The sequence below is a fragment of the Muscardinus avellanarius genome, assembly GCF_963383645.1.
Source record: "Muscardinus avellanarius genome assembly, chromosome: X".
NCBI classification, from domain to species: domain Eukaryota; kingdom Metazoa; phylum Chordata; class Mammalia; order Rodentia; family Gliridae; genus Muscardinus; species Muscardinus avellanarius.
The window spans coordinates 94,862,157-94,888,336 of NC_137792.1; the positions used below are offsets into that span (position 1 = coordinate 94,862,157).

Genomic DNA, 26,180 nt, shown 5'->3' on the forward strand with positions numbered 1-26,180 from the left:
AGGATATCTATGGTCCCTTTCAGATCGCAGAATATCTAGCCAACAGTTTGAATTGGAACGGCCACATACAAGTTCCTTGGTAGATGCAAACTACAGTCCTGCCTATGTAGATAGGGAAAGCATTATTCTCTTGTGTGATATGCGGATGCTAAATTTTTATGGCTTTTTCTATACAAGTCCCATTTCTCTTGCCACAGTGTAATGTTGGGGTTCCTGTACTCAATTTGCCTATAAACTCTTAGCTGTTTTTACCTCCATTTTATGCCTTAAGTACAGAACAAAGAGGTAAACTGGGGAAAGGGAGAAACTAGCCAGAGACAATGGCCCTGGAGCCATGCTTTCTTCCTTCACCATCCTTAAGCACCCTGGCTTCCTCTCCCACTCACCGAAATCCAAAGTCATTCATGAACCCCAGACCTAATTTCCTTTATTAGATTACTTAGGGCAAAATTTGCTTTCTATTCTAAGGCTGAAACAAGGGTAAAGAAACAAGTGCTCTTGCTCGAAGAGTTTGCCTAGCTCTCCCACACTTTCAAGTCCAGTGAGTAGCTAAAGTTTCCATTTCTTGCTTCAGGCTTTAGTCCACGTGGCAGGCTCCCTCAACTTCCCCTGGCAATTCCCAACTGTCCTCACATTGCTCCCACCCTATTCCTTGGTAGAAGTGGTGTTCCTCATATCTTTCTCTAGGCAGTGAGTCCAAATTCAAATGATTCTGCCTAAGACCTTTACCTCTGTGCTAAACCCCACACTCTGCCTTGCCCAGCCACTCATGCCACAAGCCCTCAGTCTAAGGGTCTCTCTTCACAAATTTCCACGGATGCACACATCATCGTCAAACCATGAAAATAAAGAATCTTTTCAATACCCAGCATGGCAATAAATTCTAAGCAGAATGCCTCAAATTTGGCATCTTGTTTTCTTTGGAAAGTTTCCTCATTTGAACTAAAAAATCTTTTAAAAAAATACACTGATGGAAAGAAGCAGTGGGGTATGATGTAAAGCCACACACCAAATCTGACATTGCACGGATCGGACTTTCTAGCTGCCACATCTCTGAGCTCTCATTTCTGCAGGTACAAAACTGAAGGCACAAATCACATCTATAAAATAGGGTTGTTATGGATGGAACATGAGTTAAACTGTAAAATACATATTTCAAACAATAAATTGTCAGGTAGACACCAATGTGCTGCTTAAGCCATGTATCTGTTAAATAATTATGTCCTGAACAATGGTTATGTGTCCGGCTCTGTGCCTGGCAATAAGAGGATTCCAGCAGTTATTGCTAATTACTTGTACACCAACCCCATATGTACAGCTATGGTATAAAGGAGGCAGGGAAGATAACTTCTCTCTCTTGAGGAAAAAAATTATGGTACAAAGAGACCATGGTCACAGACCAAGTGGGACGCAGTTCTTCCATAATCTAGTCAGAAATGTGGGTCAATTCCACTGTGTGTGTCCGATAGCACTTTGAACTATAATTGTACTCTAATAAAAGTTCAGACTCATCTTGATTTTTTATGTGCCCTCTAAATTTAGGCACCCTCGCCCAAATGACATTATATCACGATTTTCAATTGAATTTGATCTTTCAGTTGGTGTTGCTTCTGTCTCTAGACAGACCCTTTTTATAACAGGGATTCCCTTTGCTGGCTCTTGCAGCTCTTGTGTGCAGCACCATTTCACTGGGGGGGGGGGGGATTGTAAGCACAGGCGGCTTTTCCAAAAGCAGGAAATACCCATTTATCCGAATGCTCAGGGACTAGGAGGTTATGGCGAACTAAATGTCCTCATTGCCTCAGAGTGTCCAGCATTTACTGTACCCAGCCTTTGGCAATCCACCAAACCTTCTAGGGAAAGCAAAAGGCCCATTTGCGTTTGCTGTAGGTTTGCACACACACGAAAATTAGAGTCCATTTGTACCAGGCTGCAGATAGGAGCCTTGCAGAAACATTCAGGTTGGTTCTGATGCTGCTTAACTGAGAATTATTACCAGTATCACCTATGCCTTCAAATACAACGAAGTACACTAATATTTAAAACACGTCAACAGACTTACATGTGATTAATGGAAAGCACTTCAGGATTTTGTAGTCTCCGTAGTTCTCAATTTGAAAAAGCAATTGTCAATAAATAAGACTATGAGAAAATGATGGTTATGTTCAGCTGATTATTCCTTGGATTCAGAGAAAAAATATGTTTGCTGTGCACATATCGAAAATAAAATGGTCATAATGTTGCAGAATTTTTAATTAATTGTTTTATGGTTTTTAGAAGAGGAGAATTCTTAAGCAGTGAGGCACTTCAGTGTAATACTGAAATGATATTAAAGGGGCTAGGAGAAAGGTCTGATTAATATTTTACTATCTATAAAATAGTAATTGCTGCAAAGATACTAATGCAGCCTTTTTTTAAAAAAATTGTTCACTTTTTAACAATCTGAATCTTGGGGGGTTTTGCTTATTTTTTATTGTTGTTATTGTGTTGTTTCAAACATTTTTTGTTCTTAGAATATAGACAGTGATTCTTAAACTATATTTTAAAAATAATTGACACCATGAAAATTTCCCAAACCTCTCCTCATTTACTATTGAATGTGAGGAGGGAATAATTACAAATCTATCTTTCTGAATCAAGTAAAGACATTGAAAACCCTATTATCACCCCAAAGCTATTTGAAATCAAATTTGCCTTTCAAATTATCTTCATAAAAACTAGTTAAGGACATTTGAGTGTGGGGCACCCTGATAGACATCGTCTGAAGAGCCACTATATTAATTCTGTTTAGCCATGTGAAGTTTTTTTTTCTTTTTTTTTCCTTTCTTTTTTTTTTAAGAAAAGAAAGCAACAGTGTACTGCTGTGGGATAAGAATCTATAGTCCACCAAATTAGTGTAATTGAATTTCAGAGGAGTCTGCCTTTTGAATTAAGAGTCTGCAAATGATCGTACATTAGACTTTGAAGGAAAAAAGACCATACAATCTTTCTATCTTTCCTTGTCTTTGGAGGCCATCTGCTGAGCTCTGTTCTTGCATTAGCCTTCTTGACCAGTAGTAAAACATGCAAAGCTTTTTAAATGATAAAAGGGAAGTAATTGTGCAAAAGAACAAATTAGAATTGAAAGGGGCCACTTCTCTCCTTGTGCACAAAATGTGTTACTCTCAAGGGCACCAATTTATTCTTACTCTTGCTTATTGTAACTTAATATAGTGAACAATTGTTTTTTCTTTAATTTCATATTTAAAATTGTATTTTTCCTTGAACTATTTTTGCCAGTGTAAATGGAAGATTGCCCTTTAAATTATAAATGACTCATGTTTAATTAGCCATCTTTATATCTCTATTTCCTATTTTCCCAATGAGTTTTTTGATGGTACTGGGGATTGAGCCCAGGAGTGTTCTATGACACTGAGTTATACACCCAACCCTATTTTATTTTTTGTTTGGAAAAAGTGTCTTGCTAAGTTATCACACAGTGGCTTCAAATTTGCAATCCTCTTGTTTCAGCCTCTCAAGTGCTGGGATTAAGGCTCTTGATGAGATTTTTATATTGCTCCATTTGGTGGATAAAGAAACTGAGGCCTTGTGTGATTAGGTGCTTTACTCAAGGCCCCATATTAATTAGCTGCAAAAGCTGGGGCTTTATTTCCTTGACAATGATGATTTTTTTTCTTTAAAGCCAGATTTGAAGTACCTACCTCTGGGAAGAAGTCACTGAGATGACTGCTGCTTGTATCATTTCAGGTAATCTTTAAAACACCTGGGAACTTCTTCCACCAAAGACAATAGTTTTTTTTCATTCTAGGCATAATTTGACACTATGGGTCCTCCTCTGAAGCTCTTCAAAAACCAGAAGTACCAGGAATTGAAGCAGGAGTGCATCAAGGATGGTCGACTGTTCTGTGACCCAACCTTTCTGCCCGAAAATGATTCTCTTTTTTACAACAGACTGCTTCCTGGAAAAGTGGTGTGGAAACGTCCCCAGGTAACAGGCCCACACACATAGACTTCCTGTCTCCTTCTTGATCTCCTTCACTAAAACTCCACTTGACCCACTATTGCACTAGTATTGGTCTGCTGCATAGACCAATTTAGATATCAGCTTTCTTCCTTTTTCTGCTTCTATTTCTATCTTTTCTGAAGTATAATTGACAAAATATATGTATTTCTGGTTTAAACATGCTGTTTTCATATACCTATGCATTGTCAAATGATTGCCCCAATCAAGCTAATTAATATAGCTATAACCTCACCAGAGACAAAGTTTTATGGATCTGTGCTCCTGGCTCTAGTTTTAAGAAACAGTAACTTTAGCCAAATTTTGTTAGATTAATACTTCAAAAGAGCAGCCACAGAAAAGGAGATATTAGGGGCCAGGATATAGCTCAGTGGCAAAGTGCCAGCTTTGCAGGTGCCGCGCTCTGGATTCTATCCCTGGTTCCAAAAAGACAAAAATAAAAAGACCCTCTTAAAAATAAGCTAAGGAAAAGAGATATTACTGTTCTTATTATCATTCAGAAGTTCATTTGAATAGGTACATTAATCTAAAAAGTTTATTAAGGCCTGCTGGTGCACACTTGTAATCCCAGAGTTTGAGAGGCTGAGACAGGATGATCGTGGGTTCCAGGGCAGCCTCAGCAACCTAGCAAGACCCTATGTCCAAACAAAAAATAAAAAAAGGCTGGGCATGTAGTACAGAGGTAGAATGTCTCTGAGTTCAATCCCTAGTACCACAAAAAATAAAAATAAAAAAGCAATTATATTCCTCTTTACTAAGTTATTTATCATAGCAACTTAAAGATAATCTCAAAGAGGAGAAAAAATCAGTAAGCATAAATGAAATGAGCTCTACAGGGAGAAGATGGATTTGGCATTGAGAGAAGGGGGCTTCTTTGCTGTTCTTGTGATACTAGTACAGCTCTTTCTCCACCTATAATGAAAACTCTTAATAGTTGTTGCACTTTCCTATGGTACATCTATATGTCGTGTCTCAAAGCAAATCTCAGAACTCTTTCACAAGCCCTACATGAGTGGGAGCTCAAGGTACAATAAGATATTATGATTGAGTCTGGAAAATATATAGCAACTTTTCTATTATTAAAAGGTTAACTGGATATTTTACCTGGGTTCCTTTTCACTGTGGGTAGCCAGGTGTATAGGTCACAGAAAGTTGTTATGAAATGCAAGTCCTTGAACCTTCACAAAATTCCAAAGACATTCTATTTAATGAGGTATACAATTATGGTATCACGTCAGTCACCAACTCAATGGTTGCTTTCTTCAATAAGCCAACTATCTCTTCTTAGTTGCAATTTTCACAGTTTAGAGTCCTAAATCAGGTTCCAAGAGCTACTTCAATTTATGCAGATTGCCACCAGGTGGTGCCAAGATACACTGGTTACATTCAGATTTCTGTTTTCTAGGCAACTTGAAGAACATTTCTTAATGTTTGCTCACAAAGAAAGATAGACATTGAGAGCATGAATGTGGGGGTTGGAGGATAATTTCAGTGGTAGAGCAGAAGCCCTGAGGTTTTTTTTCTATCTGCAAACAAGGAACAGAAAAAAATGAAGATGTGAGACTGGGAGAATTTTCTGTGAAAAAATTATGCTTCCTGCCTTTCTGTGCCTCCAGTTGTTGATATATCTGCAGATCACATTGCTGACCTGCAATAAAAATTTGGGAAACATAAGCAGATCTCATTAGCAACTATTTGGTTCTACAGGAGAGATAAGACCTTTTGTTTCCAAAGATGTATGCAGAAAAAGAGTAGTTCATCATCCACTCTTATGAATGAATGATGATAAATAATAAGGGGCATCACTCTTTTATGATGTTGTGATGTGATAGGACATTAAGAGAACAGAAGTAGCTGAAAAGGAAGTAGAACATTGAGAGATATTTACTGGGTGGGTGTCACTTTAAAATAGGACAGACAACTGGACAAGGTGGCTCATGTCTATAATCCAAGTACTTGAGAGGCTGAGACTAGAGGATTGCAGGTTCAAAGCCAGCCTCAGCAACTTAGTGAGGCCCTCGTCAACTTAGTAAGATTCTGTTTCCAAATAAAAAATAAAATAAGGCTGGGGGTGTAACTCAGATGTAGAATGACCCTGAGTTCAATCTCCAGTGATAAAAACAAAACCTAGACTGAACAAACAAAAAAGGACAGACAGGAAAGAAAACAAAAACAAACAAACAAACAAGGAATAGACAGAAAAGAAAAAGTTGAAGGTGCGGGAGAAAAAGAAGTAATAATTGATGAGGGTAAAGTCCTGGAGGAGGTGGAGGAGATCTGGTGGGCAGCAAAATTGCACACTGACACGTAGCCATTCCCCAGATGTGAACCAAGCCGACAGTGCATCCTGTGCTGGCCTGCCTTTAGACACATCCTTCCCCCTCTCTTTTGGCTCATTGCTTTGTCCTTGGCCTTCATTGTTCAAATTCTGTGGATTTAATCCTAGATGGATTAGCAGAAAGGGAAGAATTTAATAACCATGACAATAGTTCATTTTTCCTCTGAGGAAAACAATACCTCTTCTAGGGTGAAAGAATGTCACACACACACACACACACACACACACACACACACACAGAGAGAGAGAGAGAGAGAGAGAGAGAGAGAGAGAGAGAGAGAGAGAGAGCGAGCGCAATGAAACTGGAAGAAAAAGGAATCAACATTTAAGCATATCTGCTATGAGTCAGATACTGTGCTTGAAGTTTTCTAAATATTATTTCATTTCATCCTTACTTAACCATGGCCCATTTCATTTCATTCTTTTTACCACCACTCTGCAAGGTAAGTATGTTAAAGTTACTTTAATGTAGTTCTGTTTTGCTGGTTGAAAAGATAAGAGTAGATATTGTGCCCATTTTTATCCATAAGAAAACTGGGTCTCCACGAGAAGGTAAGGATTTGCTTGCGGTCAGACCACTAACAAGCTCCTATTTGAATACAGGTTTGACCCAAAATCTCATATGAGGTTTCACTTTCTGATGCTGTCGTGTGTGTGTGTGTGTGTGTGTGTGTGTGTGTGTGTGTGTGTGAGAGAGAGAGAGAGAGAGAGAGAGAGAGAGAGAGAGAGATAGAAAGAGAGAGTTGTGTGTGGTGTGTCTCTCTTTTTATGAAAATAGGTAGCTTCTTTCCAGGCAGTCACATTCCTTCTCATTTTGTTGATGCTGTACTTCCATTAGTTGATTCTTACTGTCCCTTTTGAGAGCACTTTGTGAGTGTAGCCTTACTAAGCCCAATGGAAGAGTCGCCTGAGAGACGTTTACTGAGCACCTGCTCTATGACCACCTGTATGCAAGATCCAGACATGGCCCATTTTAATGAAGAAGACGGCTATTGAGTCAACAAAGAGTTAAATAATAAATGCAAGCTTATTATATTAAATGCTATTTTCAGTCATACATACAGTAAATCACATAGGGTTTTTAAAAAGGGGGAGATCATCAGAGATTGAAATGGTTAGGATAGCGGCCTTTTGTGAGGCGTAGGAGGAAAAACAAAGTTCTGGACCACCATCTGAGCCTCCTCAAAAATCTGTGGATTTCTTTCCAGACAGAATGGTGGCCAAGCCTGTGGTCAAGAACCACGTCAAAGTTCTCTGGCCTTTCATCAGTACTGGGCCTCTTTGAATTGGCTCTGAAAAACTAAATGGGTCGTTGACCTCCCCCACCTCACTGGGAAAGTTGAGATCCTGGTTTGCAGGGAAGCTTACAGACATCTTGTCCCTTCACATGCCACATAGTCTTACACTTAACCAGAGCACTTTTCTAAAGTTTCCAAAATGCAGGAAGCATGATTAACTTGGTATTTTCTGCCTCTTTCCTCTCCCGTGTTGAAAGCCTTTGCCTTCATAAACCTGCATGCCTGTGAACACCACTGAGAGTTGAACAAACTTGATTCCTCAGCTTTGTAGGGCAAGAGTGAGTTCCCTTCCTTCCCCTTGCCACCTCCTTGCTCTGTTTTAAGTATCTTATTAAGATAGAAATGGATTATGAGAGTGTTTTACAGTTGTTTAGTGGCAGATAATCTATTCATAACATCCAGAAGAAAACCCTTGTCCTCAACTTCTACCCAATGATCCCAGCTTTCTGGGCACATGAATATATTACCTGAGACGATGTGATCCTAGACTTCCCTGCCTTTCTGGGGCCTCAACATATAAAGTCTTAATATAATCAAGATCTTAATATATGAACTGGGCCATACTAAAATGCAGTGTAAGATTGCAGGTAGGTTTTTCTGGCTGAAATTTGACTGCCAAATTCCCACAGAAAATCTCTTGTGCAGCTCCTTCCAGTCACTCTGGCTTTTTTCCTGATTGACTCATATCCACCTACAATAGTGTCTAAGAGTCAGACACATCTAATCCCCGACTAAAATGGAACAGGGCCTCCTGGGAATTTACGCAACCAACTGTGGGGTAAGAATGGGCACCTGCACAAGATCTTCTGTCAGCTCTCCCGGTCAAGTTCTGAGTTCAGCCTCAACTTCCATTGCTCTGGCTCTGTTTTCCTCTGGAGAATGCCCCTCTTGAGGCTGGGTCACTACATGTCTACATGGAAAGGGGGGATAAGGTTCTGGATTAAAACCAGGGCAGTAGGAATAATAAGGACTGATGAAGGGAAACATTAGAAGCAGAATATCTAGGCTGAGTGATAGCATGCAAGGCAATAGTCAAGGAAGATATACTTCTCTCTTTGTCTTAGTAGAAATTTTCATCTATTAGCTAAATGTGACAACTTGGTCATTTGGGCCTAAATTTTTCATGAATTTCATTTATTTCCCCCTAGAGATCATGTCCCCACCACATATATTTAAATGTTTCCCACTGTTTACACAGCAGAGTTGAACAGGCCCATATTTGTCTCCAATTATTCTACTTATTTTAAATTCTTTATAACCTTTTTAGATTAATTAAGAATACAATTCATATGCCATAAATTTCACCTGTTTCAAATGTACAATGCAATAATTTTTGGTAAATTTGCATAGTTGTGCAAACATTACCTCACACCAGATTTGAAATAGTCACACTACTCCAGTAAGATCCCTGTGTACAATTTCAGTCATTAGTCCTACCCAAGCCCCAGACAACCACTAGTCTACTTTCAGTTTCTTTTATTTATTGATTTTTATGGCACTGGGGATTGATCCCAGAAGCATTCTACCTTTGAGATATACCACCAGCCCTATTTTAGTTTTATTCATTTATTTTGTTTATTTATTTATTTATTTATTTATTTATTTATTTATTTATTTATTTTGTGGTACTGGGGGTAGAACCCAGAGGCTTTCTACCTCCGGGCTATACTCCCAGGCCTATTTTATATTTTATTTGGGAACAGGGTCTCACTAAGTTGCTGAGAGCCTCACTAAGTAGCTGAACCTATGCAATTTTCCTGTCTCAGCCTCCCAAGCGCCAGGACTGCAAGCATACACCACACCTGGCTTTATTTTTATTTTGAAACAGTGTCTCACTAGGTTGATGAGAGTCTTACTACTTGCAGAGGCTGTCCTCAAACCTGAAATCCTCCTGTCTCAGCCTCCCAATTACTGGAATTACAAGTGTGTACCATTATGCCCAGGTTACTTTTAGTTTCTATCCAAATTTGCCTGTTTTAAACTTTTCATGTAAAATGGAATTATAAAATTAACTAGCTTCCTTCACTTAGCATCATTTTCTCAGTATTTCATGTCATCCATGTTATAGCACGTATCCATTTGTTCCTTCTTATTGATGAACACATTTCATTGCCTAGATATAAAAAGTCTTCCCAAAAAAGTAGTTTGGAATACCTGGAATCTCATAGCAAAAGTTTGAAGGCTTAAGTAAGAAAATCATTATGTAGTGACTTGGGTGTCCAGAATCAAAATGGACGTTGGACTTAACATCTCATTCCTAGGCTTCATATTGAGTTTTCCAAGAGGTCAGAAATGAAGAGTGTTTACTGATGATAAAATATTAATGCAGAAATGGAAATTCTCGGCAGGCAAATTGGAATCCTTAAGAGACTGGTGCAAAACTGATTAATTCCATGTTCACTTATCTGGAGATGGTTCAATTTCTAAGGAAAGTGTAGTGGTTACTTGGACTAGCTCACAAAGCCCTCAGATTCTGAATGGGAGTTTTGTGTAAATTAGACCCTGTTTAGATCCTAGACTTAGCCATGAAGTATCAACTAAAGGACTGGCAATGCCCCACCCCAAGGACTGTTACAATGCATGGAGTACAACCAGGAATGCCAACACTCTTCTGGATGCTGGCTTTCTGGGCACCTGTATAAAAATTTTCTGAAGATTTGGATGTGGTTGGTGTAAAAACAGTCACATAGAGTGACCTCTATAGGGGTATAGGGCTTGTAATTTTATGCCCTCTCTCCACAGAGGTCTTTGGGAAGGAGAACAAGGTAAGGAAATTTGAGAGGCCCTTTAATGCTCAGCTAAAGGAGCATATGTTCTAGAGGAGCTGCTTTACTTGCAGAAGCTTTTAGATTGGGTGTCCAGGTCTGTGAGGATGGTTCCATCTTTACTTGTGATGTTCAGTTTCCTAGTTGTGTGTATTTCCTCCTAAGAAATTATTTTGCCTTGACAAATAGCTCAGTTCAAGGATCACCTCAGCCATGCCAACACAGCTGGGAGCCATTAAGAGTTCAGCATCTCCCCCTACTCCCAAGACACCCGAATATTGTGAATATGTGAGCTGTGACCACTCCCCCAACCCCAATCCTACCACTCCAGCACATCTCAGCCTGAGATGTCGCATCTGCACTTGGCATCGAAGCTGTGAGTTACAAAAAAAATTTCTACAGCCTTCTTTTTTTACCCCAATAGAAGATATCCAGTGTGTTCAAAGATAGAAGAAAAGAAAATAGATGGACTTTTAATTATTTTCAATTTATCACTAAAATATCCATGTGGCTATTAGATTTGCACTGGATTGTTACCCTTATCCTTTCTAACTCCTAGGCTGCTTTCTAGTCTTTTAATGCCTCACTTCCTTAAAGAGGTAGAAGATAATGGCTTAATAAACATTTGTCTCCTATGTTTCATATATATATATATATATATATATATACATACATATACACATATGTTTCATATATATATATATTGGATTTAATCCAGGAGATCAATGCCTTTTGGAGATATTTTAGCCTAGAACCAAAAGTTAAGAAATTCTTCCCTGTGATGGAGTGGTAAGCAAAGGGTCATACAATATTACAATAGATGACTTAGAGAAAGAATGACATCTCTATTCCTGGAGACCTGCATGATAGTCCCCTTTATATGGGAACCTTTGAGCATCCTAAAGGCAAAGGGATGAACTAGATGAAATATTGAGGTTTCTTTTATTACAGCATGTAGTAATGAAGAATCAAAAAGTTTAGGCCTAGGTATCCTACTAACTAGGTAGAATGCCAGGGAACAAGTTACTGCCCCTTCCTGGGCCTATCTCCTCAACCCCAAAATAGAGAGATTGACTAATCTTTAGAATTTCTTCTGATTTTTACTTTCCATGACTCTTATGTTTTGAAATCCATTGTTAAATTGTATGAAGAGTGGTGAAGTAAAACTGGGGAATAGGCCAATTTATAAGAAAGAATAAGAAATAACCGGAGGTATCCAAATTAACATTCTATTATGATTGCACACAGCTATGAACATATATACCTGTATATACACAGACACAAATATATGATATATAATATCCATATCCAATTCAGGTTTACAGGAGGATAATTAATTTGAATTATTTGTAAGTCTTTTGTTCACTTATATGACCTTTTATTGTGTCAAAAGTATTGGTTATGTCTAAGCCCCAGCTATGAAATGAGTCTCATTGAAATTCAAGACACTGTAAATTCCAACCACTAAAAACTATAGATAGTCAGTAAATTATTCATCTTACTAATCTAATCTAAAAGCATACTTTTTCTTACATCAGCATTCACTTTATTGTTTTTCCATGCTGGGAAACTCTGATATGTATCATCTAGATCCAAGAAATCACTATATAACTTTACATCTTGCTCCAAATACAATGGTAACATCTGACCTTAAGAGGAAAAACTACTTATTTTTATCTTAGAAAAAGTAAAGAAACAAAGAGAAAGAACATCACGATCTAACTCACTCAACACACCTGCTTTCTATTCAATACACAGGAAAAAACCCAGAAGTGCAGAGGCTATAAGGTATATTTAGTAAGATAAAAGTCTTCTCCTAAGACAAAAAGTAGTGATCAAACATCAGACATGCATGTTAAACAAAAAGACCAGAAAATCCAAAGCTGACAACACATCTAACCATCTCTTTTTGGCAGAAAGATGCCCAATTAATCTTCAGTTTGGACTTGTCCCTGCCCAGAATGTCTATTTCTTTCCAGAGTTATTTTGGCTTTTAAAGAATATATGGAATGTTTCATTCTGTAGACCAGACCCTTCATCAAGGAGAATTATGTTCATTAAAAAAGAGGGTTGAGAACCAGAAAAATATAGCTGTCTCTATTTAATAATTTTTAAGAGGGTATATGTCTAGATTTTCTTTCCATTTGAGACTAGGATTTATTTCTGCTGGGTAAGCAGAATGTCAAGGTACCAGCCAACGTCCTCCTCCTCAAAGCTTTCTCCATTTATCAAGACTTCACTGGTATTTCCTGCCTTTGATTGCCTTTGAACTCTACAAATTCTGATACTCTGAGTCACAGAATCACATCTTCAATTATGTGGTGTCACGCATCCAGCAATGCCTTCACCTCTGCCTGTCTTTCTACCTGCTATGCCTTCATATCCCTCCCTCATCCAACAGCCTAACTCTAGTCAACTCAAGCTTTACCACCACTGCAGCATTTATTTCATCTCCAAGGGAACTTTGGAGATCTTTCCCCTAGGCACTGATTATACTTTGAAATAATTCCATTGTGCCCCCCGCATATTTTGTTGTAATTATATAATTTGAGACTCATTTTACCTACTTGCAGAGGGAATGGTATGGCCAATAAACTATCAAGGTGAAAATACACACATATATCCCATATAAGTACTGCCTTCACTCTGTCTCAGTCCCATGGGAACATCCGCTATAGGAATAGGATCTGTTGAAGTATGCCTGTGCATGTGCTGCTGTCATCTATATTCATCCAAAGATGCGAGGGAAGAAATCTGGTTGCCATGGAGACCACCAGTAACTCAGTTTTCTGTTAGAAAAGGGCTTGCTATAAAGGGTTTGCTATAACTCATTTTCCTAGAGAGGGAGATATTAATGTTTATTGCCATTAGAACTTGTCTCTTAAATGCAGTCATCCTTCCAAGCACAGGTGCTTAATAAAATCTCATCTTGCCAAAATAGGATCAGAATGTAATGTGCTAATCCTTATTTCTCATCTTTCAAAGTTCACAGCAGTGGTGAAAATTCTTCCAAACCCTAGTGATATAGGCCTTCCACCAGTATTTGCCAGCTTACTGTATTATCTCCTTCCATTTCTTTTTCTTTTTTCTTTTCTTTTTTTTTTTGTGTGTGTGTGGTACTGGGGATTAACCCAGGGGCATTCTACCTCCGCACCCCAACCCTTTTTACTGTATATTTTGAAACAGAATCTCATTGGATTACTGAGAGTCTCACTACCTTTCTAAGGCTGACCTCAAACCTGCAATCTTCCTGTCTCAGACTCCAAGATACTAGAATTACAGTCATGTACCACCTTACCCAGCTTCTTTTTCCATTTCTTTAGCAGTTTCCACACATGACACTTTTCCTGAGGTGGAAATTTTTACTTTGTGTTTTTCTTCACAATCCTTTCAAGCTTTGCTTTTTCCCATCCATGAAAGTCCTAACTATCTTTTAACCTCTATGAAAGCTGAACTGCCTAGCTTGGCTCACAGGACTCTTGGGAAATTCTTATATAACCAGTTATTATATTCACAGGACATCTGCGATGACCCACGTCTGATTGTGGGTAACATCAGCAACCACCAGCTGATCCAGGGAAGACTGGGGCACAAGTCGATGATCCCTGCGTTTTCCTGTTTGGCTGTTCAGGAGTCTCATTGGACAAAGGTACACCTCCCTGTTCTGTGGGACCAAATTCATTTTCCAACTTCTTTTCTTTTTAAATTACTTTAGTAAAAATCATCCAATAACTTTCTTAGATTGTTCTATATTCTGAAGTCAGAATTATTAACCAGGAGACTTCACTCTATTTCATTGTAAGAATGTTCACAAATATAGAAAAGCTGAATTTTACAGTGAACACCCATGATATTCAGGTAGAATTCAAAGAAACAAAGTGTTAATTTTATTTGGAAAACAAGCTAAAGCATTTTTCTCATAAAACAATTTTAAAATATTAATATGCAATTGTTACACAAAAGAGAACATCCTAAAGGCTATTTTATTCATGAGGTAAATAAAATCTATCTTCTATGCAATAGATGTGAAATCTCTAGAATGGACATTTAAAAACAAACTATAGCTAGGCATGGTGACACACACTTGTAATTCCAGCATTTGAGAGGCTGAGACAAGAGGACCATGGTTCTCACACAGCCTCGACTACTACTTAGTGAGGCCTTTGCAACTCAGAGACCCTGTTTCAAAATAAAGAATAAAAAATCGGGCTGAGGGAGTAGCTCAGAGGCTGGATGCCCCTGGATTCCATCCCCAGAACCACAATAAAACCTATAGTAGAATATATATTTTTGACTTTTATAAATGCCATGCTTTTTTTTTTTTTTGAGGTACTGGGGATAGAACCCAAGGGCATTCTACGTTCAAGATACACCCCCAGCCGGGCGTGGTGGCGCACACTTGTAATCCCCGAACTTGGGAGGTGGAGACAGGAGGCTCGCACAGGTTCGAAGCCAGCCGTGCTGGCTTAAGAGACCCTGTTTCCAAATAAAAATATAAAATAGGTCTGGGAATGTAGCCAGGAGGTAGAAGGGCTTTCAAGAACCCCAGTACCACCAAAAAAAAATATACACCCCCAGCCCTATTTTTATTCTTTATTTTGAAATAGGATCTCACGGAGTTGCAAAGGGCCTAAGTAGTTGCTGAGGCTGTCTGTGAACCATGCGTGATACTCCTTTCTCAACCTCCCAAATGTTAGGATTACAAGTGTGTTCCATCACTCCAGGCAAATGCTGTGTTCTTAACCATGGTGATTAAGCCATGGCTCTTAAGCATAGTGGCACATACTTGTAATCTCAGTATTTGGGAGGCAAAGACAGTGGATCATAGGTTCAAAGTCAGCCTTGTCAACTTAGTGATGCTCTCATCAATTTTGTGAGACCTTGCTTTCAAATAAAAAAAAATAGGACTGGGGTATAGCTTGAAGATACAGTGCCCCTGGGTTCCATCTCCAGCACCGCAAAATGAAATAAAATAAGATAAAATGCTTTGTTTTTTAGTTTAAACATGATACCATGGATATATTTGTATAGTCCATTTCCCATCATCTAGTTCATAGATTACCTGTAGGAAATATTTAACCATGGACATGTCAGACATCTGTGTATTGCTCTGCACATTTGAGGCAACCAACACCATATTATTCTCAGCAAAGTACAACTAGGGTACCAGAAGTTGTGCACAAAATATGCTATCTAGGACTTTCCAACATAGACTCAAAACAGGTGTGTTTGATATTGCATTTCTTTGCCATTATGATTTTACTAGGTGTTAATTATAACCCCACTATCTGGATGTGGACTGTTGGAAAACACTTGATTAAATGTTCTTGCTTTGGCAGACAATTCCCAACCATAAGGAACAGGAATGGGACCCTCGAAAACCAGATAAATATGCTGGGATATTTCGCTTTCGTTTCTGGCATTTTGGAGAATGGACTGAAGTGGTGATTGATGACTTACTGCCCACCATCAATGGAGATTTGGTCTTCTCTTTCTCCACTTCCATGAATGAATTTTGGAATGCTCTGCTTGAAAAAGCTTATGCAAAGTAAGAAGGGAGGTGACTAATCCATGGTCAGGATACAGGAGGAAAGGAAAGCCATATTTGTCCTTGGGAGCTCATTCTCTACCAATTTAATCCAGTAAAACTGGGGTGGACAACAGTGATATTTAAATCATTGCTTTGGGCCTGGGCTTAGCCCTCAGAAATCCTTGATGAGAAAGAAATCAGGTTTTCTGGTTTCTGTTAAATCCTTACCTGCCCTTTGGTTTCTTAGGTACCCTTTCCTGTTACTAGTTTGCAGATCATGTGAAATTATTACTATCCCCTTTTTTCTTTGTCTAATATTTACCCATATAAAGACATTTCTGCATGAAATGTCCTTGATCAACATATTCTAAACCTAGAAATCTGATTGTAATCTTAAAATATCTCATTTTACATGTAAAGAAAAGCCAGCTGTTAAAATCTGGGCTGGGAATGTTTTAATTCTCAGGGACATAAGGTCATGTGGAAAAATAATTGTACAAGAATAACCTTGTATTTTTGGCCCCAGGCTGTTAGGCTGTTATGAGGCCCTGGATGGTTTGACCATCACTGATGTCATTGTGGACTTCACGGGCACATTGGCTGAAACTGTTGACATGCAGAAAGGAAGATACACTGAGCTTGTTGAGGAAAAGTACAAGCTGTTTGGAGAATTATACAAAACATTCACCAAAGGAGGTCTAATCTGTTGCTCCATTGAGGTTTGTATTCACCAAAAGCAACCACTCTATGTTCACCTGTGGCAGAATAGACTATACAATGTATTAGGAAACATTGCTCTTAATCCAGAGATCCACAAAAAGCCATTAATGAAACTTGGAAAGCTAACATAGGCCCTGAGGCCTGCATTGAGACTGAGGATCTTTAACTTTTTGTCCTTTTGAACCAGTCATTCCACTGAGGACCAGTGCAGCATTCAAGCTGGTATAAATAGCCTCTGGTAAAGTATTCCTCTTATTACTTGAGATTATAGCTGCTTACTCAAGGAATGGATTTGCTCTACCACATTTTGTCACAGTTCATAGCAAGGTATTGCAAAAGATAATCTGAATTATTTAATTGAGTTTTTACATTACATTATTTATTTTCTTACCTTTGCAGACTTTTGTGACAGTTCAAGTGTTAGGATCAAATTTGCATGCACAAAGAGAGAGCTATAATCATAATGGAATAAGTCAGTCAAGGGAGAACAGGACCCAGGACCTGAGTCTCTTAATTCTTAGGACATCATTTATCTTTCTTTGTTCTCAAGTCTCCCAGTCAAGAGGAACAAGAAGTTGAAACTGATTGGGGCTTACTGAAGGGCCATACCTACACCATGACTGATATTCGCAAGATCCGTCTTGGAGAAAGACTCGTGGAAGTCTTCAGTGCTGAGAAGCTGTATATGGTTCGCCTGAGGAACCCCTTGGGAAGACAGGAATGGAGTGGCCCCTGGAGTGAAATGTAAGTGACCTTCCACTCTCACTGCTACATCTCTAAAGTCCTGTAGTTCTCCCAAACTCATTCTCCCTGGCCACTAAATAGGCTCTGAATTCTCAGCAACATGTGAGCTTTTATCAGGCATAGGGTCTCTGCCCTAGCCAGAATCAAGATAAAGCAGATCTGGTCCTCATGCATTTGGTTCCTCTGGCACCCTATTTACTATGGGACATCAATGGCAAGCATTATGGCTCATCCTTTTATTCTTTATTTGCCTTTAGTTCTGAAGAATGGCAGCAACTGACTGCAACAGATCGCAAGAATCTGGGTCTTGTTATGTCTGATGATGGAGAGTTTTGGTGAGGCGGGTTTTTCTGAATTAAGGGAATTTGAAGCTTCTACCTGGAGCAGCAAGGGGTAAGTATCAAATGGCCTCTTTCTTGCTTTCCTGCACTCCTTCCATTTAGGATGAGCCTGGAAGACTTTTGCCGCAACTTTCACAAGCTGAATGTCTGCCGCAATGTGAACAACCCTGTTTTTGGACGCAAGGAGCTGGAATCAGTGCTGGGATGCTGGACTGTGGATGATGATCCTCTAATGAACCGCTCAGGAGGCTGCTATAACAACCGCGATACCTTCCTGCAGAATCCCCAGGTTTGAGTCAATTATTTTCCTTTGCTTCATTCTTTCTGGAGTATTTCTTTAGCACCGAGACTTTAATTCACAGCTACTATTCAGTATTCATCAACCAACATTCCTAGGGATTGATTTGGGTGCTTGTAGGACACAATCAACTATGTCAGTTTGCAGAGACAGACGCTGGCAACATTATCAAATCTGAGTCATCTTCTCTGGCTTCCTCTTTCCTGTCTAAATTGCTTGGTACAGCTCTCTTGCAAACTCTGTTTCCTTAGTATAGTCCCACATTGCAGAGAGAGGAACTGCTTCCTGATGCTGTCTATTCTTCTTCATTTGTCTTTATTGCCCAACTGTTTTCTTGTCTGCATATCTACTATATATGTCCACCTTTTAACGCAGGTGTCTCTTTCCAGCCTTACTAGTATGCCTCCCTTTTTTCATCGTTTTTAAATCATTGCTAAATAATTTAAAATCAATTTAAAATCATTTTCTTTGTATTTGCATCATCATTTTAAAATCATTTTTCTTTGGATTTGAATCACTGCTCTATCAATGATTCTATCCCTCCCATCCACCATTTCAATGCTATTCTTGAATATTACTTAGCAGTCAAGCCCAGGCACACTCAAAAATAAAAACTGAAACACCCTGAGACTGAATTCATCATAATTGTATCTATGTTCAGGTATGGGTCACAAGCTTGCAATTTCAGCACTTGAGAGGCTGAGACAGAAGGATCATGGATTTCAGAAAGCCTCATCCACTTAGTGAGGCCCTTTGCAACTCAGTGAGACCCTGTTTCAAAATAAAGGATAATATATCTCGGAATGATCTGATGAGCTAACCTATTAGAGACAAAAATTCTGACTGTATTGCTACCTCACAGCTTATGAGCACACCTCCTCTTTCCATGGATCTCATTGGCCAGGTATTGTGGAGGACACGAAGGCTGATGTGCTGATTTATCTATCACAGAGTCCCAAACTTATTGGCTTACTACTCATGTTTTCAGAAAAAGATAAAACATTACTCAGTGCCCCCCTGGGCACTTTTACTCTCCCTTATTTTTATTCAATGCCCCAATTGCACCTGAGGCTACTGCCACCTCCCTGGATGGGCCCAGCATCTCAATCTAGGCTTCTCCATATGAAAATGCATAGGATTGATCTTTGGAACCATTTTTTTTTCTGTTATTTTCTAAAGGGAGGAAGGGACAGAGACCAAAATCAAAAGAAGAATCTGATGGCAACTACTTTTATTTTCCAGTGGCACAATTATTCTCCAGATAATGTTTGGAATGGTTGAACACAGGTCTATAGCTTTGCTGTAGCAATGCATGACTTCCCCAAGGAAGTATATCCAGCCCATTCACTCGCCACACATTGGTGCTAGCATTATGTGGCTATCCCAGAGCAATACTACAGTGTCAGGTGAAATAGGAATATTTTCCATCTTTATGAATTTTGGAATTCAGCTTTAAAAAACAAGGGAATAATATAACAATAATAATCTAATAACTTATCAGGAGCTTATTAAAACAAATCATATTCTGTCTGGCATCATAGGTATAAGAATAAAAGTGTCTTTCAGCATATGCTGAATGCCATAGGGAGAAGCAAGTGTAATTATCTACACTTACCAGATAAATGTATATGGCTTCATTGTCTGGTCAATAGTAAAGCCCAGAAAATAACCCAAGACTCTGCTTCCAAATATGATTCCTTCCCTGGAATTTAAACTGGCTTGTCTGAAATGGGAATGCTAACCTTGATCTTTGGTACTCTCATTTCCCTTAGTACATCTTCACTGTGCCTGAGGATGGGCACAAGGTCATCATGTCACTGCAACAGAAGGACTTGCGTACTTACCGCCGAATGGGAAGACCTGACAATTACATCATTGGCTTTGAGCTCTTCAAGGTAAGAATGGGCATTTAGAGCAGAGAGAATGAAGGCAAAGGGAGTAAAAATTAGAGTGGTTTAGACTTAGAAGAACTATTAAAGATTGAAGACTAAAGAAGACTGAAGACCTAGGACCTTCCAACACAAAAATTATGATTTGAGAAAAATGGAATATTTCCTCTTATTTCATTTCCAGGTGGAAATGAACCGTAAATTTCGACTCCACCACCTCTACATCCAGGAGCGTGCTGGGACTTCCACCTACATTGACACCCGCACTGTGTTCCTGAGCAAGTACCTGAAGAAGGGCAACTATGTGCTTGTCCCAACTATGTTCCAGCATGGACGCACCAGCGAGTTTCTCCTAAGAATCTACTCTGAAGTGCCTGTCCAACTTAGGTACAGTTTCCTTAGCAAACCCTTCAAACTCCTATTTTCTGCTCAGCCTCCAGTACTAAATGTTTTGACCCACCTCCCTTTGTGTATACTCTCAATGGGACGACCTGTTTGAATCAGAGGCTGAATTATTTCTCAAAGTGGGATTATGAAAATTTCCCAAGTGGAGGTCTGAGCTTCTGATCTCTGAACTGCCATTTAAGAAGAACATATTTATAAAATATTTTGTTGGTCAGCTATGGTGGTGCACACCTCTAATCCCAGTACTTGGGAGGCTGAGACAAGAGGATCACAGGTTCAAGGCCAGCCCTGGCACCTTAGTGAGGATCTTAGTAACTTAGAGAGACCCTGTTTCAAAATAAAATAGAGCTGGGGATGTAGCTCATAGGTAGAATGTCCTTGGATTCAATTCCCAGTTTCACAAGTTTTGTTTTGTTTTGTGCTGCCTCCAAAGTATTTGGAATAGAGGAATATGCTGCCCCACCCAGCTGGGAATGGATTTATAGAGTAAAATCTTTCACTTATATTTCTTCTTGTGTTCTCTGGCTGACTGTCTTTTCTTAAACAACTGGAAGTTCTCAGTATTCCTGTATTATGTTCTCAATGTCATGTCAACAAAGTTACCTTTTCTTCCTAACCCTGCCTACTCTGATTTTTATCTGTTAGTCCTTAAAACAAAGGACAAGCAAAGCATACTCATAAAAGCATAAGCAATATCTGAGGAGAAATGGACTAGGTCACCCAATGTCTCATGCTTTTCAGCAATGAGGTCTGTGTTGGCAGACCCATCTAATCAAAGGAGTTCATCATCAGATAACACATCTTTTTTATCTTCTAGAGAACTGACTCTAGACATGCCCAAGATGTCCTGCTGGAACCTGGCTCGTGGCTACCCAAAGGTAGTTACCCAGATCACCGTTCACAGTGCTGAGGGACTGGAGAAGAAGTATGCCAATGAAAGTAAGCACTACAGTGGTGTTTGAAAAGCCACATTCAGTTTAACTTATTGCACACATGGTTGGAAAAGATGAGCAGAAATTATTTTATCCAATGGTATTTTCAGTATTCCATGGTGAGAAATGGAATGTACAACTCTTTGGGCAATAACCTCATAAAATTCATTTTATGTCCCTATATGAAAGATGTACAAGGAAAGGGAAAACAAAAGTCTTGAGACTGAGGTCTTTTGGTGTTCTGTTTGGTGTTCTGTTGAAAAGTCTCAGTTTGACTTGAGATAGTTTCTTGCCTATATAGAAAGGAAACTTTAATCACTGAGTTTAAAACAAATGTCACTTTCTTCCAGCTGTAAACCCATATTTGGTCATCAAATGTGGAAAGGAGGAAGTCCGTTCCCCTATCCAGAAGAACACTGTACATGCTATTTTTGACACCCAGGCCATTTTCTACAGAAGAACCACTGACATTCCTATTATAGTCCAGGTAAGAATGTGAGCAGAGGCCCCTAGTGGGCTTTATATTCTTTAACAGATATTAGATTGTCCTAAGTACCTCATATACATTTAGGACTCAGACTGAGTTACCATGTTTTTGTTGTTTTGGTTTGGTTTTCAAAAGCATTTCTCATCAAGTGCAAATATTGATTTCCCTATTCATCTCTACCCTAAATCCCCTGGGTTTATTTCATCATAGGCAGGAGCCTACATGTTCACGGGTACACATGTTAACACATATGTTGTAAAATATACTCTCACAACAGGTAGCATATGCTGTTAAGATTACCCTGTTATTGATATATCAGGATGGATTTTTGTAGTCTGGAAGTTTTATCTGGCCTTTAGGTAATCACTACAAACATCAAGGATGATCTTGAGCTCTGCTTTCTGGCTTTTCATCTATATCTTTGAGATATTCTCCTCTTGGCCAAAGGACTATCAGGAAAGGACATTCTCCTTTCTTGGTTCTATTTATTTATTTATTTATTTATTTATTTATTTATTTATTTATCACTGTATGTGGTCCTGAGGATTGAACCCAGGGGAATTCTACCTCTGAGCTAAGCCCCTAGCCCTGTTTTATTTATTATTTTAAAACAGGATTTTAAAAAACAGTGTCTAAATAAATTTATCAGGGTCTTGCTACGTTGATAAGACTAGCCTTGAATCTGAAATCCTTATGTTTCAGCCTCGTTTATTTATTTTGAACTAAGGACTCTCTATGTTGCCCAAACTAGCCTCAAATTTGCAATCCTCCTGCCTCAGCTTCCCAAGTAGCTGGGTCCACAGGCATGTACTACAACACTGAGATGGTTCATTGGTTTTAAATGTATATTTTCTAGCTCAACAATAGGATTCTAGATGCCACTGGTCAGGAGCCAAATCTCATAGGATTACTCATCTTTACTCCCTTAACTTGTCTCTCCAGGTCTGGAACAGCCGAAAATTCTGTGATCAGTTCTTGGGGCAGGTTACTCTTGATGCTGACCCCAGCGACTGCCGTGATCTGAAATCTCTGTACCTGCGTAAGAAGGGTGGTCCAACTGCCAAAGTTAAGCAAGGCCACATCAGCTTCAAGGTTATTTCCAGTGATGATCTCACTGAGCTCTAAATCCCTAATCCCAGAGATTACTGACAAGAATTTTCCATCCTTTTGTGTCAGGTGCCAGGTCTTAACTAAGTTTCACAATCATTGAAAGAAAGAAATCAGTAACTAACTTTTCCTCTCTTCTGATAAGTTTCCCATACCTCCCGATCCAAGTAGCATCAGTAGCTACATAACCTATATACCTCCAGCAGCTGGACAGGGGGAGGTGACAGTCCTATTCTGGAGATCATACACACATGTGCTAAGAAAAGGTCATTGGGGTTTCCGGGGGTGAGATTCAAGCAGGACAATAATGAAAGCCTAGACACTCTATAGATGTCTCTGCTGCTTTCAGTTGCCCAATATGTCTCCCCTGTAAGGCATGTTGAGGAAGGAGAAGGGATGATCAAGGCCAAGCTGGTCTAGCCTGATAACCCATCTCCTGACAGACAATATTTCCCAGCAGCATTTCACTCAGCAGCCAGAGCCAACTCTAAACCCTTGCCACCACTACTGCCATCACCAACTGCCACCACCATCACCACCTCCGGAAAGTATAGTCCTGCCCCAACCCAAGTCACCCCCTACAGTAAGTTTTACCTTCATGTTGAGGACGCTTCCTAGGTGCTTAATTAAGAGCTGGAGTTCAGTGTGGCCTAGACAGTCAGAAGGCCTGAGCTTCAGCTCAATGGAAGCCAGCTGTGTGCCACAAGGGGGAAAAGTGGAAGAAGCTGCAGTGGGAGACAGAGCCTCTGTCCCCCACCCATCCACACACACCTACACTCACACACGCGCACATGGGCGCGCACGATCTACCGTTCAGGCAGTCAGTGGGGAAAAGCAAGGACCAGTGAAGCATCACACACTGAAAAGCTGAGAGAATCCATCTAGGCATAGAATAGATAGGTGGGGCCCCCTGACTGCAATGTGAAACCTCTTGCTGCTGCTAGGTTTACAAATAAGCCCGTTGTCCTGTGCCTCCTAATATCATTGGTACTGAAGTCCCCATTTGAGAGCTTGAGACTTTGTGTCCCAGCCCAGACTCCTCAGGCTTTTCTCTCAGTAGGGAAGCTTCATTTCCCCCGGGGGTGTTTGTTTGCCCTCTTGTTTTTTCAGTACTTCTACATAAGTTTCTCTAGAATCAGTCATTATGAAATATTCTTTCCTCCATCTTCATCTATCAATATTTTACCCTTCCTTCAAGGCCCAGCATAAATGCCACCTCCTCCATGAAGCCCTTCCTTATCCTGCCCCCAAGTCCCCATCCTTCAACAATATGTCAATGCTTCTGCAATGATAAAGAAACATAGTTGTAGTACTTAGTCTAGTTCAGCATGCATTCATTTTAAAAATATATTTTGTAGTCTTTTTTTTTAGTTCTCTCATTTCCTACCACATTTTCCACTCTGTCTAACTCCTGCAGTGCCTTTGCCACATGGCCTTACATAAACCAAATCACAATAAAGTTCATATTCAATCAAATGATCAGTCTTGACTCAAATTGATGACATGGGGGTGGGGATGGCAAGGGCAGCCATTTTCTGAGACATATTTTGAAGCTTCTGAAGGTGCAAGTGGAGGTACTTTGTGAAACTTGAAGCCCTTGGCTGCTCCCTGGTGGGGCAGTTTTTTGCCCAGATGGTGGAGTGATTGGGAGAATTGCGAGGGCCTTCTTTTATTCTATATTTAGAGACTTTACATCCAGCTGGTACCATGCTGTACCCAGAAAGCAGAGGTACCTCACATCTTTATTACCAGCTGTGTATCCTCATTACCAAATCCACAATACAAGAAATGTGTTTTCTCTCTGGGTATTTGGAGTTAACTTTATTTTGAAACCCTTTGAAATCAGACTCTTGGTCAAAACTACAGTGGCCAGGTCTTCCAAAAGAAGACCTCCCAACAAGTAAAAATACCAACTCCTCTCCCAGCATCATCATCAGAGCCAGTGGATGTGGAGACCCATCCTACATGAGGCTATGGAGGAAAATGCTTTCATTTTCCCTTGAGCCATGCTCTTTGACAATAAAGGATGCCTAGATATGGAGGGGTCTCCAAGCAAAACACTTTTCAAATACAGCCCTCATTCTTTTTCATTCTTATGCCAGCCCAGAATACATTAAGGATTTACATATTACATATTTTTGTTAGAAATGAAACATCCTACACAGATAATGTAATCATTCTATATGGTCAGCAGATGGCACTATGATATTACAATAAAGCAAAAAGATGCTCCTGCTTTATTTTTCTAAAGGACAAGAATTTTTCTCTAAATAAAAATAAAAAAAAAAAACAAAAGCGAAGACTCTGATTATCAATGCTTTATGTGCATGATCTCATTTTTATATACCCCTGGCCATTTTTATTTTTCATTTTTTAAAAATTATTTATTTATTCATTTTTGGTGGTACTGGGGTTACTGGAAGCCCTTCTACCTCCGGGCTACACTCCAAGACCTATTTATACGTTTTTTTTTTTTTTGGAAACAGGGTCTCGAATATTAGAGAGGGGTTAAGATGGCCGAGGCGGCAGCTAGAATATTGGAGATGCAGACTAAACATATACATCTGAACTGGAACTTTTGTAAAAATTCCCCACAAAGGAGGACTGAGGCTTCTCTACATCTTTAAGAGTCCTGGACTTCACCTGTAAGGAGAGAGTCTAGCGGAGACCTAGGAGACCTAGGAGGAAGGCGGTGGTGGCAGCAGTGGCCGAGATGGTGGTGGAGACTTGTGTTTGGGAGAGGCAGACATCTGATCAACCCACCCTGATCCTCTGAAGAAATTACCCCAAAGGTCGAATGCTACTGTCGCGCATGCTTAGGAACACTGAACATTATGCGGTATGGGAAAAGAGCTTGGGAAAGATTTGAAATGGTGGAGGCAGTCGCATTGGCAGCAGCAAGTACTCAGGGGAGGCAGAGACCTGATGTAATACACCTGGAACTTTTGAAGAAATAACCTCAGAGGTATAATACTACCACCATGCACCTCGGGAATGTGGGACAACCTTTTGGGTGAAGAAGGGGCTCAGATCAGAGCCTGCCATGAGGCAAGGCAGGTGATGGGGCCTCTGAGGCCGGGATTGGAGCCTGACGTGGGGTTAGGTCGGTGCTGGGGCCAGCGAGGCCGAGATTGGAGCATGCCATGAGGCAAGGCCGGTGCTGGGGCCTCTGAGGCCAGGCTTGGAGCATGCCAAGGGTTTAGGCCGGTGCCGGGGCCAGTGAGGCCAGGATCAGAGCCTGCTGTGAGACAAGGCTGGTGGTGGGGCCTCCGAGGTTGGGATCCGAGTCAGCTGATGCATTAGGA

The 26,180-nt window shown here is 39.9% G+C and overlaps 1 protein-coding gene across 1 annotated transcript; it reads left to right on the forward strand.

The window, feature by feature from the left end:
• Positions 1–3,823: 3,823 nt before the first annotated feature.
• CAPN6 (calpain 6) lies at positions 3,824–22,893 on the forward strand (the record flags this gene model as incomplete). The annotated part of the gene is made up of 12 exons (XM_080719638.1): positions 3,824–3,988; positions 13,940–14,071; positions 15,762–15,970; positions 16,479–16,671; positions 17,223–17,416; positions 17,674–17,751; positions 17,860–18,046; positions 19,828–19,950; positions 20,129–20,331; positions 21,167–21,288; positions 21,632–21,768; positions 22,711–22,893. 12 exons carry the CDS (start codon positions 3,824–3,826, stop codon positions 22,891–22,893), a joined length of 1,926 nt encoding a protein of 641 aa, XP_080575764.1.
• Between the last annotated feature and the right edge of the window lie 3,287 nt (positions 22,894–26,180).